Source organism: Sinohyriopsis cumingii, chromosome 14 (assembly GCF_028554795.1).
Source record: "Sinohyriopsis cumingii isolate HCF-2022 chromosome 14, ASM2855479v2, whole genome shotgun sequence".
In the NCBI taxonomy this organism is placed as follows: Eukaryota; Metazoa; Mollusca; class Bivalvia; order Unionida; family Unionidae; genus Sinohyriopsis; species Sinohyriopsis cumingii.
The window spans coordinates 78,826,271-78,847,836 of NC_142974.1; the positions used below are offsets into that span (position 1 = coordinate 78,826,271).

The window sequence follows — 21,566 nt, forward strand, 5'->3', positions numbered from 1 at the left end:
GTGTTGCCGAATCGGTGACCGGCAAACATGACGGGCCAAGATACCATTTCATATTGATAAAATTCTTGTATTGGGGTCCGAAAATGATAATGTATGACTTTGTAACACTAAGCTCGAATCGCCACTTATTACTGTAGTCGTATGCTATATCTAACAGCTTTTGTAGATTGCTAGGATATATAGCCAAAAGTGAAATATCATCAGCTAGGGTTGGATTTCCCACAGCTAAGGATCTATCAATAGCATTTATCGGATACTCACCTGGTTTTGGTTGATCTTGGTCATCAAGTCTGATATCAAGTCTGGTTCCAGGACCACAGTAATTATATCCTGGGAGGTCTTTTTCTCATGGGTATTTAGCCCACGGAGTACCGGATAGTTTTGTTAATTTTGCTGCAATATCACCTCCGTGTTGCTTTGTTTTATTACTTGACTTTGGCTTTGGCTTTGATTTTGGTTTTGACTTTGGTTTTGACTTTGGTTTTGACTTTGGTTTTGGTTTTTCACCTGACTTGCCAGTGGAAATAAATTTAAATTTATTTGTACCGCATCGCTCACACTTGCCCGTAACCTCAGATCTATTACTTTTTTGTTGTAATGGTTGTTAGATCACTTGTCGATGTGCGCGCCCTGCATTTCACACAATATAAATCCATATTCTTTTTATATATTTTCTATATGGAAATCACTGACTTTTCTGCAACAAGGAAACGAGAACCAGTTAAGCATCACGCAGCGCTACCAAATTATGTTCGTATGATTATTAAAGGACCATCTGGAAGTGGTAAGACGCAGTTGTTACTTAATGTAATAATGCAGTGGATGAAATGGGATAAGTTGTATTTGGTAGCTCCATCTGCAGACGATCAACGATGCGATGATGTAATAAAAGATTTTATTGAAAAAGCAAAATCGTTAAATGAGAGCGGAGATGATGTTGTTGAATTTATAACTGACATTAATGAAGCGCCAAGTATTGATGATATTGATGGATTTATTAATAATTTAGTTGTTTACGATGATGTAATGTTGGATAAACAATCAAATCCAGCTAGGATATTTTCCAGAGGTAGACACAAAAACACAGATGTAACTTATGTAACCCAGCGGTATACACAAATTCCTAAAGTGATTAGGGATAACTTTAATATTCTTACTGTCTTTAACGGACTTGATACTCACACGTTACGAAATATTCATCAAACTTGGTGCAGCGGTGATATGGGCATAAATAAATATAAAAATTTCTTTAGTCGTGCTAAAATACCCCCACATGGATTTATAACAATAAACTTACATGATCCTCGAACACGGTATCGAATCGGGTTAGATAAAAAATTTAATACATAGCAGAAGGGAGGGCGACGCTCTCAACGCGTCACCGACGATCGCGCATTTTTTCTTAAGTTACATCGAAGAAAAAAAAGCTATCAGCGATAACAAGTAAACCAATTTGTCATCGACGGAGTTGTTTTCTGAATATCGCATTTTTTTTAACGATTTTTGCGATTCCCCAGGAAGTCGTATTTTGGAAAATGCAGGTGAACCAATTAGAGGTTGTTCGCCCTCCCTGCTGCTTCCCATTATAATCTGCACTTTCTTTTATCTATTTCCTTTGTGTAATAATAATGTACGTCCTCTTTAATGTGGAGAAGACACGTTCCTTTATTATGAAATACATCATGTGTTACTGTGTCTGAGAAAAGACAACTTCGTTATAAGCTAAAGGAAAAACGATAAGATAGATATCCTAATGTGTTCTTAAATAGTGTCATTTATATCTCAACAACTAAAGAAATTAAATGATAAATGAATTGAAGACTTTGCAATCAGCCGTTCAGTAACGATTAAGGTCGAGTAATACATATTATATAATGCATAACGTATTCAAAACAGTACTTACATATGGATACTTCATTAGCTGAAAGAACACAATAAGCGTGATAATAGAAATGGTAAAATATACTTCTCGTAGGTAGTTTCAATATATTTTTTGTAATGCCAGTTGGTGATCAGAGATCATAGCCTTATCCAATGCATACTTTGTACTGATTTTGTGAAAGTAGATGCAATTTTTCAGATCTTTAGGTTCATAAGGATGCTATTTTCCTTTCTTCCCCGTGAAAACAAAACAAAATTCATGATCGAAACGTTGAATAAACTTCCCGCATTTTCTATTACAATCTCACACTATGTCTCTGAAATGTAAAATATTCCGAGTAACTGTAAATTGTTCTATACTGTATAATTTGTTGGCTGTGACTAATGCCGTTTAACTACCTACCACTACAATTGTTATGATTCTTAATACCAGCATCTTCTTTGGTATAAAATGTATGGTCTCTTGATCCGTACGGTGTTGGTGTGGCATGAACGAAACTTTGATAAGAACGTTTAATATTCGAGTAACCTCTCCGATATCCATCATATATTCATTTGTATCCATGTTATATATCCAGTAATGAGAATATTGAATATCAAGCCATATAAACTTTCTTTGTATGATTATTGTCAAATTCTACATTTTACTCACTGTCTACTAGTAAGTTAGAATGAGGTATTGATTTAATTGTAACGATTTATAAACCATTTTGCACAAGCTACATACAATTTCTTTGTATCATTCAGGCAAATGGTACCTCACAATGATTGTAAATTTATTTTTAAGCGTACACGTACTTCCCTGTATAAGCTGTCTTGCGTAATTATGGACAAATGGTCATCTATTGCATCGAGAAGGATTGGCGATAACAATATTTTCAATATGGACATAGTTGATATCATGAATACTCCATACTGATATGACCATCTACTAAGAAGGAATAGCGATAACATTATTTTCAAGACGGCTGCTGTGGTGGCCATGTTATATGTCCGAGCAGCAAAATTTTCATTTAGGAGCAACTAAACTCGCGATGTGTGTGTATGTGTGTGTAACGTTTTATGGCAATTATCCACGTATTGTACGATGACAATTTATATTGCTGACAGATAGAAGGACAATGGATAACATACCAACCCTTAGTCTCTTCTGGTATACGAAAAAAGACGTTAGTTTATACCACCCGTAAAAGTGTCATACTCTAGTAAGTTTTGTCACTCTCACAAATATATTTTCCTGAGGTATTTATACCAACAGAACGTAACAATAATGAAAGAGTAATCATTGGTTAGTAAACGATACTGCCAGGAAACTGAAATGAAATCAATCCTAATTTGTAGGCTTTGATATTTAAATGTCTGGGAAACACAGCATCACAATATACAATGTATAACTCTCACTCTCCTGACAATTATGGCAAAATGCCAATCGTTTCTTCAGTAATGGAGAGGAAACTCTAAATAAAGAATGCGCCTTCTGTTGTGGTTTTCATATTTGTATTAAACATTTACATCTTCATTTCTCTGCAGAAAATCTAAAGTTGTAATATGAACTTATTCATGTATAGTTGGTATTAAACACAATACCCTTTTATTATATGCGAATACAAAGCATTTTTATTACCTGATTTCATTGTAATGCTATTGATGACTCATTATAGAAAAGAAAAGGGGCATGATACCTAAAGCGTAACGTTATACTCAGTACTGTATGTGTGTGTGATTTGGATTTTTAACGTAGCTTTAACACTTTTTCAGTCATATCGCTACGATGTTTGCAGTGTGGCAGTTTATAGTGATGGTATGCACTGGGGCACCCAGTCACGTTATCCTGACACCAGGCCGACCAGTCCTAACACTAACCTCTTAATGCTGAGCGCCAAGAGGGGCATCTGTTAGTACCATTTTTGTAAGTCTTTGGTATGACTCGGCCGGGGATCGAACCCACGGCCTCCAGCATTTGAGGCGGACGCTCTTACCACTAGGCCATCGGAGGGGTCCTATACTTAGTAGTAAATGATGGCTTAAATTCGATGAATACATATTTTAATGAATATATGTCTTGATAATCCAATAAAAATACATATCTATCTCTTAATGACTGACAGGAGATATATTTATACTTACCCATGCTTGTATCTGCTTTTCTTCCTGAAATAATTAAACAAATGTGATATTAGAATCGGTGAAACAAACGTCGCTTATTAGGTCTCAAAAAGGGGAAACAAACCCATGCGAAAATACAATTACAACTTATGCCGCTACTTTTGCTGAATATTCCACAAGAGCTGACGTTTAACCTAATCTACTAGTCAACCTTTCCTTGTTGCGACATCAACATTTTAACAACGACGGGACTATGTACTACTGAAGTGACGCATCGCGTATGTTTTGATGAATATGATACGGAAGTGTTGCATGTATCCACAAAATTGTATTCCGGACACTGAAAGAAAAGTAATAATTCCATTTTCCTTTGTTTAACTGTGAATTGTAAGATCCAACAGATAATGTTAGTCACATTATATATTTTGGAGAAAAAAAATATACACTCAGTAACATCTATCAAATGCTGGTGATATTATGGCCAATCAGTCAAAAATTGTGACATGATTAACAGGGAGACAATGTCATATTATAAAAGGAACATCTTGAAATAAACGCATATTTCGTAAGTCCATAAATACATGTAACTTCTCTTTCCGACGAAAGCGATAAATGCGCGATACTGGAAAAATATCAACCAGAGAAGATTTTGAAAATAATCTTGCCTTGTTAAATGATAACAGATATGCAATACATATGACGAATAATTAATTCTCATAAATATATGCGTCTTAGAAATCATACATTAACTTTATGCAATGCAAAATATTTACCTATTTACTGAAAACACATATGATTATACTTACTCTTTCTTTCTTCTCTCTTTCGTCCTTAAAGAATACAATAAACCAGTTATTAGACAGGGTGAAATATTTTCCGCGTATTTGCTATCAAACGTGAGAGTAGACAAGTATGAAGATATTTGCAAATATAAATACAGCTTAAGTCAAAGTGAGCATGTAATTATTCCTGAAAAATATAAAAAACTGATATTAGACAAGGTTCTATAAATTCGACTTATTTGCTCTCAAGAGGGAGGAGATACGCATGCACGTATTCACCAATGGAAAACTGTATAAGTTACACACTGTAAGTCATTACATAAAATAAGGTAATCCAAACCAGTTGTCGTTAGAGCTGATTTATTGTAAGGCATGTTTCGCATATAAATCTATGAATTGTAACTTTTCTGTCATTTCGTTATCCTGAATAAATATAAATTAAAAAGCTGTACAGTTTTTAACCATTTAGTACTTTAAAGTATTTGGGCAAAACGTACAGAGCGAAGCTGATTACAAAACCAGACAGCACATCATCAAATCGGCATGTTCCTTCTGCAGTTTGTTTCTTGGTCTTGTTTCACTCCTTTTGCCCTCAAATTGTGCATATAATACTATCAAGTCAATAATCCTTTAGTGAACATTTGGACCGAAGGACGATAACCTACCGTGGATGCGGTATGGTGGGCTCGGGTAATTGAATATATAAACGACCTTTTTTTCAGAATTGTATAATGTTTTCAAGGATGTTGATATATACTGGCTGCAACCAATGAATCATGCTTAATGCCCGTCCCCCCCAAAAAAAATGTGTTACATTTTGATGAAATACATTTATAATTATTAGTATAATTTGTCATTAATGTGCGGCTAATATAGCTACTTCACAATGGCTTGATGCAGACGATAACATCAGGTCTTGATCTGACATGACCAGTGTAAGATTTTAAGCATATCCCACTTAACTAACACATGAAGCTTCATAATTCGTTGAAATTCTCCCACCGAAATAAAAGCAAAATGTATATTAGTGATGAATTCATGATGTATGGCATCAGTTAATTAGACTTCATTTAAAGACTGAAGCACACGCGATGTTTCAATAAATCGATCCTGAAGCAGCTAACATTCGACACCAGGTTCACGTGCAGGCTACAAGCACAATAGCAGAATCAAAATCACTAATGCAAACACAATCCACATATCTGATACAATATATTACTCTCATTTGATATACCTTTGTTTCAAATTAAAGTAACGTATTTATTACCGAAGAATTAAGGGATACATAAATATAAGCTGGTGTCGTTCTTTAGTTACATCATGATCATTCAATTGAAACATCGAGTTTGCTTCAGTCTTTAAAGAAATTCATATACTCTGTCGATGAAATCGTATTTAGGACGGGAGTCATAAAAGACACTATCAAAACAAAAATACAAAGGTCGAAAATGGGATGCATGAGATTAAAAGAAAGTTTCAACATGAAAATCAGAAAGTAAAAATTGAAACAATAAACAATTGGGATTCCGCGAGTTTCGAACTCGCGACCCCTCGTTTGGTAGACGAGAATCATAAAAGAAAATTTCACCATGATAATAAAAATTTATTAAAGAAATAGAAAAAATGGGATGCGCGAGTAAAAATGAATTTGTCACCATTAAATTAAAATCAAAAAGAAGAGATAAGTAAGATGCCTTCAGTTCGAACAAGCAACATTTTGTTGGAAAACGCTAGTCATAAAAAACGTTTCAAGAGCAAATACAAAAAGTAGGTATAATAAAGTGAAACAAAAATTGGGATGCGAAAGCTGAAAACGAAGTTCAAATATAAAGTTATAAAGAAAAAACAATTCGGATGCCGCGAGCTTAGAAACAGTTTAATTCTTGTTGGACCGGCGGAAGTCACAAGAGAAGGTTTCCACAAATAAATAGAAAAAAAGTAAAAGAAATACAATTAAAAAAATTAGGATGCGCGTGTTGAAAAAAAAAATGATTCAATACAAAAATAAATTAAAATTAAAAAACAAAATAAAATATTGGGATGCCGCGAGTTTCGAACTCGTGACTTCTTGTCTGGCAGACGTTGGTCATAAAAGAACGATCCAAAATAAAAACTTTTTTTTAAAAAAGTGAAAAAATAAAATATAAAATAAAAATTGTGATGAGCGAGTTTAATAGAAAGTTTCAACAGAATCTTTAAAACAAGATTGAGATGACGCGAGTTTTAAACTCGTGACCTCTTCTTTTGCAGATGGGATTCATAAAAAAAGTTCCAACATAAAGTTAAAATGGTACAAAGACAAATTTTAAAAAAATGCATGCGCAATTTGAAATAAAGTTTCAACATAAAAATAAAAGAAAAGTAAGCAACGTTTTAAAGCCATGAGATGTAGAGTTTAAAATAAAGTTTGAACAAAAATTTTAAAAAAGAAGTAAATATAAAATATGAAAGTCAAATTGGGATAACACGAATTTTCGAACTCTTGACCTACTTTTTATCCAGTTGGACACAAAAACAAATATGGGTGTTTATATATAAGATTTTAGTTGTCGAACATCGTCAAATATCATTTAGTGAATATTATGGGGATAGTGGTTCAGGACTGGAACGCCATTTTGGTTTAATTTTCGTGTTGCTTTCCAACATTGTGTTGCGTATGCCAAATCGATCATTCTGGTCCATTTCATCCAGTTTTTAAAGCAATTTGTAAAATCTTGTATGTAAACGGTATATCGGCCATGCTAAAGGAAAAAAGGAACCTATTGTTTGCTTATTTCGAATAACCGGTACATATTATGTTGTGCACATTTTCAGCATCTTCTTAATAATTATACCCACAAAAATTCTCTTTTGTGGCAAAGTTAAGAGAGACGAATCTGCCTCGTTGTTTTCAGAATACCTCCATTTATGCAAACAGTACTTTGAGTTTAGTAAATATTAATATTCAACCCTGTTTCTCCACAGCTTGAAATCCTAGATTTATGACAGTATCTGCACATTCAGAAATATCACTATCATTCAGTATACTAAATCGACAATTATAACAACTATTATATTCATATATTTCTATCTTAATTTAATAATCAAATTAGAAATACATAGATCAAAATCATAGACCTTATAATGAAATCGTTTATGTTTCCTATATTAGAATGATAAATTGTGTATAATGCCGATGAACGTAGACTTGTACATAAAGACGATTATTATACATTTTGACTTCGATATGCTACTTCTCTACACATTCATAACACTGTGAGTGATCTATCGAATCAAACGGCTTGTAAAAATAAGTAGAAGACAAAATAATCTGCAAACAGGATTGCTTAAATATGTATATACCAACGTTTGAAGACTTAAAACAGGTTAATATGGGCGAGCACCCATTTCGGAAACCAGATTGAGCTTCATAGATTATCTCCCTTTCCACGGGCCATGTTGTCAGTCATTTTATTCAAGATAGCACCGACGTTCTTTTTTTAGCACAAGGATGCTTGGAACGCCTTGATAATTGCTGGGATCATTTAACACAGTCATTTTGTTTATTTGACAAATAGTAAATTTTACCAAAATACTGCATCCAGATTGAAATACAGAATTAGACAAATGGGTCAATATTGGAGTAGTTTCTGTCACAGTGTGCTCTAATATCTCGTTGAACATACTCCAAAGTAATTACATGTAGTTTAAAGTATTAACGCGTTAAACTAACGTTTAACAATATAAATATGGTAATATAGGTTTTCAGCCAAGCGCATGCTCGATCTCACTTAAGTTTTTATATTAGCCTATTATTCCAATATAATTTAATACAATGCAAACATAAACCTAAGAAACGAATTTAGATAGGTCTGCCTCTTCGTGTTGTCAGTATAATTACCGTCTTAAGAGTTTACAAGCAATATAGTACACGTATGACAGGTAAACTGCAAGCAACGATACGAATACGAACTCCTATGGAATTTTTCAGCTCAACACTCTGTCCTATATTGTATCCAAGTCGGTCACATAGTGTGCAATCAAAATAGTTTTGCAAGGGACATTACCTTTCTAGGTTGGTTACTGGTTGAATAATAAGATGTGTGTGTGTTTGTGTCTGTGTCTATATGTTTGTGACTTAAATCTGTAACGTACATTTAACAATTTTTCACTCATAACGCTACGATGACTGCAATGTGGCAGTTGATACTAATGTTCAGCACTGGGACTTTATGCCGCAGACATATATCATCACGTACCACCTGAAACCAGGCCGACCTAAACGTAACCATTTTATGCTCAACGCACAGTCATGCAGCTGCTAGTAACATCTGTATTAGTCTTTGGTATGACTCGGACGGGGTTCGAACCCGAGATCTTCCGAGCGGACGCTCTAACCACTTATGCCACCGGAAAGGTCGACAAATACATACATACAACATACATACATACATACTTACATACATACATACATACAACCATACATGTGTGTGTTGTGTGTGATTTGGACTTTTAACGTAGCTTTAACAATATTTCAGTCATATCACTACGATGTCTGTATCAGACTTGTAGCATGATGTCCCACCCAGTCACACTATCCTGACACCAGGCCGACCAGTCCTAACACTAACCTCTTAATGCTGAGCACCAAGCGCGATGCAACTTTTAGTACCATTTTTGTAAGTCTTTGGTATGACTCGGCCGGGGATCGAACACAGGACCTCCCGCATTGTGTCAGGATAATGTGCTGGATGGGACATCATGATACATGTCTGCAGCATGATGCCCAAGTGCTAGACATAACTATAAACTGCCACATTGCAGACATCGTAGCGATGTGACTGAATTTTTTTTAAAGCTAAGTTAAAAATCCAAATCACATCACATCGCATCACGTCATACATTATTTAGGGTATATTTTATTTTATATCTGTTCTGCACGAACTATAATTTATGTTAAAGTATGCGAACAGGAATGATGGCATATGGATCATTATAAAAAGTTTAGATTTGACGCACCTTTACATATTTAGAAAGAACACGTGTGTATGTGTGTGCGCAATGACGGATGTAAATGTACACGTTTCGTTGCTTGCGATTTATTTACAGTTCATTCATCTAACATATAATCCAACACGGAGAGACACTTCTCTCTATTCGTGCGCTACATATGTAACAACGAAAGCTAATGTCTGAAGATACAACTTTCGAAGCGTCCTACGACCAGACGTAAATGGCCGAGTGCAGTTCCGATCGAGACATGGTTATTCATAAATGTACTAGGCTGGTACCCTGACTGTCCACTAATGTTATTACGATAGTCAGGTGGCTGCTATAAAAACATTATTGTCATGTGACATAACAAAATGGCGGATCATGGAGACCAGGTAGCGTGATTTTCTACTGGATATGACAAATGATGATCATTTGTCCTGTACTTGGCACAGGTTGGCAGTTTTGACATATAATAGTTTATATGACCTGCATAAAACTTTGCAGCTATAATGAAGGAATGCACCTGACCACAGGTTGAAAAGCTTGACGTGTATAGTTTTATATTGCTTGCATATAACTTTGCAGTTATGATGAAGGGATGCACCTTGGCACAGGTTGAAAATCTTGACGTGTATAAATGGTACCACTTGCATGTAACTTTGCTGTTATAATGAAGGAGAAAATGAAGCATTTTCATTTCACGATAGTTCTTACTTTGGACCTGTACTTTTGGGTCTTGTCCTCTTAAGGAATTGGGAGAGGAACTAATGGCCATGAAGTAAAAAACACACGTATGTTATACCTCATGCCATAAAAGTTACCCAGGAATAATGTATTAATGCATATTTGCAGGGAAGGGGTCTTTGAGCAAGTTTTCTTACACAAACCATATAAAAAATGTTAGTTATCATCTACTGGAAAGAGCCCAGAACAAGAATCCAAATACAGTGTTATGGAAATGGGTATTTTTTTACATACATTAAGATAAATATTTGAAGTAATGTGTAGAATCTCTCAAACTGACAGAAAAAGGCCAAGAACAGGATTAATTAAGTGTCTCTTTCGTTGCCATAATTTATAATTTTTGTCAGGAATAAAACTAGAGTCAGTAACAACATGGAGTCTGGAGATCAGTAGGATAATCAGATTGATACATGAAAATATTTGAGTTCTATAGTTACAATTAAATTTAAAATAAGTATGTATGTTCTTAGGGTCTAGTTATGATAATTCACTATATAATGTTCTTAGTTACACAGATTGCATAAAATGGAATACAGGTTGATGTCACATATCAGTGTCATGTTGCTAAGTATATTTTCAACCAAATATGATTTGTATATGTACTTATCTATGAACAATTCCAGGAGATTCTGCTTTATTTTCTTTTAAAACAAGAAAACAATGAGTAAGACACAGAGCCTATTTCACTTGAAAATATGTACAATCTTCCTCCACCAAACTATCATTATCTGCTTGAAAAAATCTGGGCAGAAATAACATAATTCTCACTTGCAGATCATGATAGGAAATGTGACCCTTTCCCCCAATATGTATGTATGTATGTATGCATGTATGTGTGTGTATCTATTATTTTTTTCTAAATCTTGTTTGTTCTAGTGAGGCCTGCCATAATAGAAGAAATTAGGGGTTGGAGGGGTTGTTCAAAAGTCTAAAATATTTTGTAAACTGTTGCATATTCAAGTCTGAAATTTGGTTTATGCCTTCACCAAAGCTGGCTATTTAATATAACTTATGGGATTTCACATTGGTCACTTGGTCATATTTCAGGGTATTGAAGGTGGGAAGGGCTACCCCTCTGTAACAGCAGTTCGGGACATGATGGGACATTTATAGGAATACATTGTGTACCTCAGATCATGCTGCCAGGGATGTCAGTTGGGTTGATCATTAAAAATTCCCACAAAATATATATATATATATATATATATATATATATATATATATATATATATATATATATATAAATAAGGCAAAATATTTAAATGACATAATTTAAAATCACCCTCTTGGTGTAACCCCAGGGTACCAATTTTGAGACTTATCACATTTCCAGCTATTAACTATGTTTTTAAAAATAGCAACAGCACAGGGGGAATTGTTTTGTTTGTTGTTGTTTGTTTATGGCAACATATTATTGTTATTATTATTATTATTATTGTTATCATTTACACAACATGTAATAATAATGACAATAATAATTAGTATTTTTATTATGATTTTTTCATTTACACCAAGTTATTATTATATTATTAGGATTGTTTTTTACACCAACATATTATTATTATTGTTGTTATTATTATTATAATTATTATTATTATTATTAGTAGTAGTAGTAGTAGTAGTAGTATTAGTAGTAGTAGTTTTTCAGTTTCCAGATCAATGTAGGATTTATATATTTATTTTTTATACCAACATATAATAATAATAATAATAATAATTTTATTATTATTATTATTATTATTATTATTGTTTTATTTACATCAAAATATTATTATTATATTATTAGTATTGTTGTTGTTTTTATTCTTTTTATTATTATTATTATTATTATTATTATTATTATTATTTCAGTTTCCAGACCAAAGAAGGATTTTTATATGTTTGACATATTTTGAAAAATTGGCAATGAATGACTGTGTACAAATGAAGCATGGAGTACCTATGATTGCAGTTAAAAAGAGGAAAAATTCAGGTGACTCGACATTTTTGTTGTCATTCACATTCCCACAGCAACTATTTTCTCCATTCTCCCAATGGTGACTCTGGCATCATATTCTGACTTTTGTATTTTGTAAGTTTCCCCAGTACCATGGCTTAATACAGTGTATAATTAGTATATATATATATATGCTAAATATGATAGCTCTTTTAAACTTGGTTTAAAAATCTGACCCAGTTTGTATGGTTAGGTGGATATGCAGACAAATAGACAATAGACATATTGATTGGCAGGGGTGGATGGTGGGGTTATTCTTGACATGTATTTATGGTTGTTAGTACCTTGATTGTAGTAGCATCATGGTCACTAGACAGGGTAAGGATTTGTTTTCCTCCTTAGCTACCCAACCCCATTAGATTTTTAAATGAATCGTTATTTTTATATTGGTAGTAGATGTATGATCAAGGTCAGGTTCACTAGACAAGGGGTCATGCACTTTCAGCTGCTAAATATTTGAAACATGCAGAGTTAAATAAAAGCAAAACTTGATGCATTCATGTCATTGGAATATATCTCTAGTTTAATTTACTGTGTTGGAGATTCATGGGTTTCAAGTACATGTATTTTATTTTCCAGATACCATAAATTGATACAATAATACTTAATAATAATGATAGTTGTTTGCTGTCTGTGGAGCCTTAAATAGAATTCAACCATCACTGACTATAGACCATTCATGCCAGTGGTATTACAGATACTTAATCTCATAAATCCCATATTGGGGACTTTTTTCTAACAATATAGAGTATAGTGTTGGCTTAAAAATGTGCATATTTATGTTTTAATAGTGTCCATTGACTTTATAATTAGTAAAAGCATTTACATGTTTTCACATTAATGAGCAGCAGAGGGGGCGAATCGGACATTTTGTCCAATCGTTATTTTGCTTAATTATTACTTTCTGCAACTCAACGATCTAGTGTCGTCAGCGCCTGGTAAAAAAAAAAACGACGTCGTCGTTGGGGGATCGTCCAAACGTCATTTGGTTTAATTAACACCTTCTGCGCGTCGATCCTCAGCGTCGTCAGCGTCTGGTAAGCACGTCGACGACCGCGTCGATGTCATTGCCCCCTCTGCTGCTTACAATGAAAATTATTTACAACTAACCGAATATTTGGTCAAGTCCGATACGATATCGTGTCCGAGGATCATGTAAATTTATCGTTACGAATCCATGTGGGGTCGACTGAGCATGACTAAAAAAGTTTCGAAAAACATTAAAGTCCATGTCACCGCCGCACCATGTCTGCCAAATATTTCGTAGCGTGTGTGTATCAACGCCGTTGAACACAGCAAGAATATTACAGTTGTCTCTAATTACTTTTGGAATCTGAGTGTATCGTTGAGTGACATATATCACGTCAGTGTTTTTATGCCTGCCTCTGGAAAATATCCTAGCTGGGTTTTTTTGATTGTCTAACATAACATCATCGTACACGACTAGATTGTTAACGTCGCCATCAATATCATCAATACCCGGTGCATCATAGATATCCGTAATAAACTCAATAACATTTTTTTTAGCGATCGCTGATGCATTCTCGTTGAAATCTTTCAACACCTCGTAGCATCGTTGATCATCTACGCTAGGAGCAACCAAATACAACTTATCCCACTTCATCCATCTCATTATTAAATTGAGTAACAATTGCGTCTTGCCGGATCCAGATGGTCCGATGATAATCATCCGGATCGAGTTTGGTAACGCTGCAACATGCTTAACTGGTTCTCTTGTTTTAGTCGCCGAAAAATCAATTATATTCATATCTCTATACATAAATTATGGATCTATATTGTGTGAAGTGTAGAGTACGTACTGGCACAAATGATATGACAACCGCTACAACAAGAAATAACAGATCGGCCCTTACTGGCAAGTGTGTACAATGCGGTACAAAGAAATTTAGATTTATTTCTATTAGACCCGGAGATGTTTTAAAAAAAAGCGAGGAGGTGACATCGCAGCCAAATTGGCAAAACTCCCCGGAACACCGTGGGCAAAGTATCCAGGAGAAAAACACCTCCCAGGATATAACTACTGTGGCCCCGGAACACGATTAGATATTAGACTCGATGATCAAAATCAGCCCAAACCCGGTGAGTATCCAATAAACGCTATCGATAAGGCGTGTCATGCTCATGATGTTGCTTACAAAAGTAACGATCTGCAACAGCGTCATATCGCGGATGTAAAATTAATTCACGCGCTAAATGCTATTCCTGATAAATCCGTCAAAGAAAAATTGGCCTCATGGTTGGTAAAATCGGCTATGAAAGGTAAATTAATGATTGGAAGCGGAGCTTCTGGCGCCGGTAATTGAAAACGCTAGCGTTTATAATAACAACATGGAATCCATCTATTATTCTCCAAGAGGATACTGGAAGGGGAAGGCCGCAATTGGTAAGCTTGCAAGCGCTGCAAAAGTAACAAGGGCCACTGCGGCTAATTGGTTATCCAAACAGGCTATATGGCAAATTTATCTACCACCGCCTAAACAAATCAACTTCTCGCGCTTTGATGTCAGCGTACCTAATGAAGTTCATCAGGCTGATATACTATTTTTGCCGCATGACAACGGTTACAAATACGCGCTAACCGTAGTTGATGTTGCGAGTCGATACAAACAAGCGGAACCGTTAAAAACAAAGTCAGCAACTGAAGTAGCCGATGCGTTTGAGCGAATTTATCGAAGAGGTCCTCTGCGCTGGCCAAATCTATTACAAGTTGATCCTGGTAGTGAATTTCGCGGCGCTGTTTTATCAACGCTGAAACATCATAGCGTCGCGGTACGACGAGGTCATACTGCGCTACATCGTGATCAGGCAATTGTTGAACGATTCAATCGGACTCTTGCTGAACGGTTATTTGGATATCAATACGCGAAGGAATTCATTTTAGAAAAACGATCTCGTGAATGGGTCAAAAGGTTGCCAGGCGTAATTGCAGCGTTAAATAACGAGATTACCCGAGCAATCAACATGAAGCCCAGCGACGCGATTAAATACGAGTATATACCCGGAAGATCAAAAATAAATAGCGTTTCCAAGCCGATTTTCGGCGATGTCACTGTTAGATATCTATATGAACCAGGAGAGCTTGAAGGCGGTAAAAAAAGAGCTACTGATCCTATTTGGAGTGTTACCACACATAACATATCAACGATAACACGATCAACTGGTAGACCACCGATCTATAGACTGGATTCAACTGCTCCTCAGCGCGGATTTACACGCGAGCAACTACAAGTGATACCTAACGATACTCAATTGCCCCCACGTGGTCTTAACTAGCGCCGTTGCGTCTATTGCACTCAAGACAGGTCAACCTCACATTGTTTTTGACATGACCGAGACTGTTATCGATCCTATCCACGGTAAATTGGCGAGTGTCTTTATCCGAATAACGCCAACTCATTATACAATTGCAACTCGCGCAGTGATTATTATGTTGTTGTCGTAGCGAGATTATTAATTCGGCATCAATATCAAAACGCCGCTGTTTTTTTTTATCCTGTTGGCGGTAACCCGAGAGTTTTCTATCAATGACGCTTGCATCGATGGTGACTTTGTCGCCGGCTTCGTCGGTGGCTTCGTCAATAACAATTCTTCGAAGCTGATTTATCCTTCGTACTCTGGACACTGCAAGATAGACTAGATTCGACCATTCGATGCGATTATCAACTATCCAAACAATTGTGTCCGTGATGGTTAGTCCCTGCGAGGAATGTATTGTTGTTGCGTATCCTAGCGTCCACGGGGATTTATCAGCACGTAGCGCGTCCTCGACGACACCGATATCAACGAGCACGATATCATTCAGCACGAGAATTTGTTTTTCTGTCCGGCCTGGAATTTCAACTTCAATGTTCTGCCGCCGTGTGTCCGCGGGTCTATAACATAACGGCACTGGACGCGTTGAAAACTTTTCCTTATGCAACGTAAACAACTTCCGCTGAAGTGTGTCTCTGACTATCTTTCTACTCGCTACAATCAAATCGTTTGGTCTCCATGTTTCCCAGAATTCATTCAACGGCGTTTCCGGAATCACCTCGCGGATTATTTCACACTGAACTCTATCCGGCTGTAATCTGATTAGTTTTTTAACCTCGCGCAGTTGTTCATCAAGTGCTCGGTAATCAGTATCGGTTTCTTCATAATAGTCCACGAACCCGCTCAACCAATCATGTGGACCCTCGCCGACAAATGGTGGTGGTTGGCCATGGTCCCCACACATGATTACCGCTGTATTCGCGCGCAGCAACCACTCAAGAAACATTTGTAAAGTATCTAACGAAACAGTACATATCTCATCCCAGATGATAATGTCGGGAATAAATTTTTCACCCATTCGATCAGGAGTCCACTCACCGCCGCTGTATCGAAAAAAGCTGTGATAAGTAACGGCGTCAACATTTCGTTGTTTTATCTCTCGCGCTAGTCTATGGGTCGGTGTAAGCACGATTATACTTGCCCGCGTTCGAAATAATTCAATTGCCCGAGTCGTCTTTCCCGACCCGCCACAGCCGCTTAAATAAACCGTCTTGTGTCTACAAATTGGATCAGAACACGATGGTGCATTAGACCATTCTGACAATTTATCACCGCGTAAGTAGTTGTTCTCAACGGTGACATCTGCTGACGGGGAATAATCGCGTCGTATTTCATTTTTAATTCTCCATGTACCCCAACTCTCGTCCGGACTAGTAAACTCGGCTACGTTTCCCTTATACGCTACGTCAATATAAAACGAATCAACGGTTACTCTAACCGCGGTATCGGGAAATCTATTTATCATCGAGAATAAATTAATAGCGGCATAACCCAGCATAGACGCCCTCAAATGTGGATATGCCGGGCTGTCTCCATCGCTGTAAGTAACAACTGTACCCAACCTCGTTCCATTGGACAAGAAAGCTGTTTTGCAGTTCACGTATCTATTTTTTGCCACTGCGTCCTTGATTACGAAATCATATTCTGCGTCATCTATAATCAGCCGTGAGCAATATCGTTTGTAGTCGTGGTTTTTTCCACCTTGTGTGAACTTACCAATTATTCTTCTACCGAGATCTTTTGCCTCGCGGTTTCGTTGGTTAAATATCCTCCTGGACCATTCGATGATATATTCCTCGTCGGCATCAATGCTTTTTCTGGACTCGTCAATTATGCTATCTAGACGCTCCGGTTCTGGTAACCAGACTTCAGTCTGTGCCCGGTATGATATAATCGCGTCACTGACAATCAACGAAACTAGCATGCTACAATCAATCATATACCGTAGCAGCGCTATTGGCAGCCACTTCTTTTCAGCCATGTGTCTACCGATCCAAATATAGCAACAGCGATGGAGTCCTGCCGCGAATTCAAATGATACTATGCGAGCGAATCCGGTTAAATCAAAATCAGGCAGTGGTCCATTAATAGCAACACGAGTCATTTCATGACTGGGGTGTCCAAATCGTCTAAAGTACTCAGCGGCGGATCCATACCCGAGAAAACTCGCTGGATAACAGGCAACCATATCAACCGAGATCATAGCGTCGCGGTTGTATTCAGTGTTCCATAGTCCACCGTGATAATACTCCAAACAACTGGATTGTACATCCGGCAGAAATTCCCTGCGCGTTGGTCTCCACGCATTTTTCCTTGCTGCAACATGAGCTACAACCGATGGAATCGTAAAACAATTTGTTAGCAGTTGTTCATCATGCTCTTCAAATTCCATGGCGGTTTTTTTCATCCTGTTGTGAAATGCTTCAGTGCGATATAATTCGCCGTTTGGTCTTACAAACTGATCAAAGGTATCCGCATCGTTTTCAGCGCTGCGAAGTAACCACACTGATACAGGGTCGTTTTTACACAAGTAGGCAATAGCATCAAATAGTTTCCTCTCCGCGAGAAAACAGTCCTCTCCCAGGAATCCCCCCGGGATATACTTTACTGTTCTATCCCGTGGAAATATTGTGATCGCGGGCGTCCATGCGTGTTCGTTATGATCAATAATTTTGATTGGGGCTCCCTTCGATTTATACTTCGATTCGTATAATACTTCACCGGTTATCGTTGTAACGGTTATTGGAAATCTCAGCGATGTTTCTAATCTCGCTATGTCGCTGATGGTTGCTCCACGCTCTTTTACGGTTAGTTCCCACTGGTTGATTTTGCTACGTCGTAAATCAGTCAATTTGTTTCCTCGACATGCATTTGTAAAATGCTCTATTATTCGTTCTGCTACACAATTTATCCCAGTTGACTGTTTCATCGGTTTCAGTTTTCCGATATCAGGTTTCTTATTTAACGGGTATATTCCATAAACAACTGCTGTTTCAGGATACGCTCGTTCATAGTATGGTCTATCAATTCCGGTTAACAACCCCGGCTTGGAGTCGCGGCTGACAGTGACTGTTTTCTTGTCGCCGAGAACTGGTTCAAATTTATCACGTATGATCCAATCACCTGATTTCACCCGGACAATGAATTTTACTCTGAAGAAATACCTTTTACCGTCAAGTTGTGATATTATCGTTGCTGCGCGGTTGTCGTTCATGGTAGCATCAACAACACCATCAATTCGAAATGTTGACCAACTATGAGATGCACCATCACGCTTGAATTCATTAATACAATCGCGTATTTTATTCAACAGGGTTCTATCGTTTATTAACGCTTTTGGTGTGTCCTTGAGGACTCTATCGAGATTGAACTTAATATTTTTCCGGGGCTTAATTGTTGCCAATCTCTCGAACTCATCCATATAATTAAAACAAGTATTTAAATGAAAGAATATAGTATAATGAATCACTGCAAATGGTTGATGATTGGGTCGATAACCCCGTGCAATAAATCATGTAGAGGTGAATTCTGCGGGTACCATTTACAAAGCGTTCGTAATGGTTCTCTTGGTCCCCTCCCGTGTTTGGTTTGCCACGTCGGTGTAAGAGGAAAATCGCAGTTATGTATTAATTGTGGCGGAAAGCGATACAGGGAACTAAAACGCTATTACGATAAACGAATAAAAAACGCCGTCATTGACCCCACCGCCGACTTCGTCATCAAAACCCCCCAAGACTACATTGAAAGGTTTATAATTAAACCAAATAATAAATTAGACAAGTAGTATTATTATATAAATGGACCAAGAATTTCAGCCGCATCCCCTGCTCGTCAATTACGAGGCATCTCGCGACGGCATTGTTAGAAATCGTAGACTGAAGAAGCCGGTTGGTACCGTAAATAATCACGGATACTTGCAATTTACTGCAGGAGGAAAAAACTATTATGTTCACAGGATTGTATTTGAAGCATTCAACGGATTAATCGAAAATGGGCTTGTGATTGATCATATTAATAATAATAAGACTGATAATTCTCTTATAAACTTGCAAGCTATCTCTCAGAGTGAAAACAATAAAAAAGGCGGAACTGGTAAATACTCAAAGAAAGCAAAGAGTGTAAAATCACTTGATACAACAACGCACGAAGAAAAAACTTTTCAGTCGATGAATGAAGCCAGTAGATATTTTGATATTTGTATGCCCGCAGTACGATTTGTTGCAGAAAATATAACTAAAACAGCGATCTCAAAAAAGACGGGTCACAGGATTCGATTTTCGTATATAAATATCAGCGAGTGATGAAGTCACCGTGACAAAGCCACCGGCGCCTATGGCGCTGACGAAGTCGCCATGACAGTGCGAACGCGTCTGTTCCGGAAGAAAACAAAGTATGAACACCTCGGGATTGATACACGGGGTTCATTTTTTTTATTTAAAAACAAGATGTTTTATAAGAATAATGAATATCGAAGACATCAATAATATATTAGCCGAGATTTCAAAATTAAAAAATCAAGGAATTGAATTATCTGATGGTCTCGACAGCGAAAAAATATTATCCGATTATGAGATTATTAACGAGCAGTCGAAACGGGGGCGTTTTACCCTGGCCCGCGAGTACTTTTTTATAAAACGATTACAACATACGATCAATGAAAACTTGTACCACAATGACGCAAATGCATTCATTGGACTATTCACTGCCGTTGAAATAATACGAAAAAAACTTGGACGTGTTTATGAACGACGCCGGGAGATTTCTAGTAAGATCAAAAACATTAGAAGGATTATAGACGAAAACTCCGGCGAGAAATTAGAAATTGCTTCGCAATTGCAATAATGGTAGGCGAATCACTTACTACTCGGCTAGCCAGAGAGCGGCTAGCAGCGCTCAAAAAGTTCATACCGTTACGAGACAGGGTCCGAGAACAACTTCAAACGCGGCAGCAACTACAAACCGATTTTACTGTTGGAAGCGAACAACTCTTTGCCCCGGTAACTAAAGCGACCAAAGATGTTACGGCGGCAACTGTGCCCGTCCTCGATGCGCTTGAAAAGATAGCGGCAGAGACAAAACAAACAAAAAGGTCTTTAGAAACACTCCCTGCGAAAATAGCGGCTGCTACAACACGGAGGCCACCACCACTCGCTATAACGGAACCACAAGAACCTTATGTTACAATGGCCGACGAGGAAGAATTAGGTGCTACTGCGAAAGAACCAGAAGAAGAAATACCGGAAGAAACACCAGAAAAAGAAACACCGGAAGAAAAAAAGAAAGAGGGGAATATACCCCGTAATGTTCTTAAAAAGTCCGCAATAGATCACATTAGAGACATCGACGACGATGAAGAATTAATTAATTTTGTTGTTACAACATCAACTAAGAGCCTTCGAGATGAGTATATCAATGAAGGTTACAAGAAAAAAATAACCTCGACGGAGAACTGGGCAAGAATAGTGTATTTAGCGAGTAAACATAGAGACGCATTACCACATCGTGGTGATCCCGATTACGATGAATTCCTCGAGAAAGTTAAGAGTAGAACACCAAAAAAAGGAAAGGGATACTCTGTTGGTAAAGAATCCTACGGCGTTACCTGTCCTGGTAGTGTTCTCAGTGATATATCACGGCTAGAGGTACTAATTGGAGGAAAACGAGCCGGAAATAACTCTCCGGAAATAATCAATGAAGCCGCTGATATTTGCAAGCGGTTATTTGCAGGCGGTATTATGGACATTAATGCA

At 37.0% G+C, this 21,566-nt stretch overlaps 1 protein-coding gene across 1 annotated transcript in view; it reads right to left on the reverse strand.

Moving 5' to 3' along the window:
- Nucleotides 1–976: 976 nt before the first annotated feature.
- The window catches only part of LOC149784207 (E3 ubiquitin-protein ligase TRIM33-like), an 85,273-nt gene continuing 64,683 nt past the window's right edge, over nt 977–21,566 (reverse strand). Inside the window, exons 3-5 of the mRNA XM_089932271.1 lie at nt 4,794–4,817; nt 4,009–4,032; nt 977–1,921 (exon numbers count right to left, since the gene is read on the reverse strand). Of these exons, the coding sequence (XP_089788397.1) occupies nt 1,868–1,921; nt 4,009–4,032; nt 4,794–4,817 (102 nt within the window). The 3' untranslated portion in view covers nt 977–1,867. The remainder of the gene's footprint in view (nt 1,922–4,008; nt 4,033–4,793; nt 4,818–21,566) is intronic.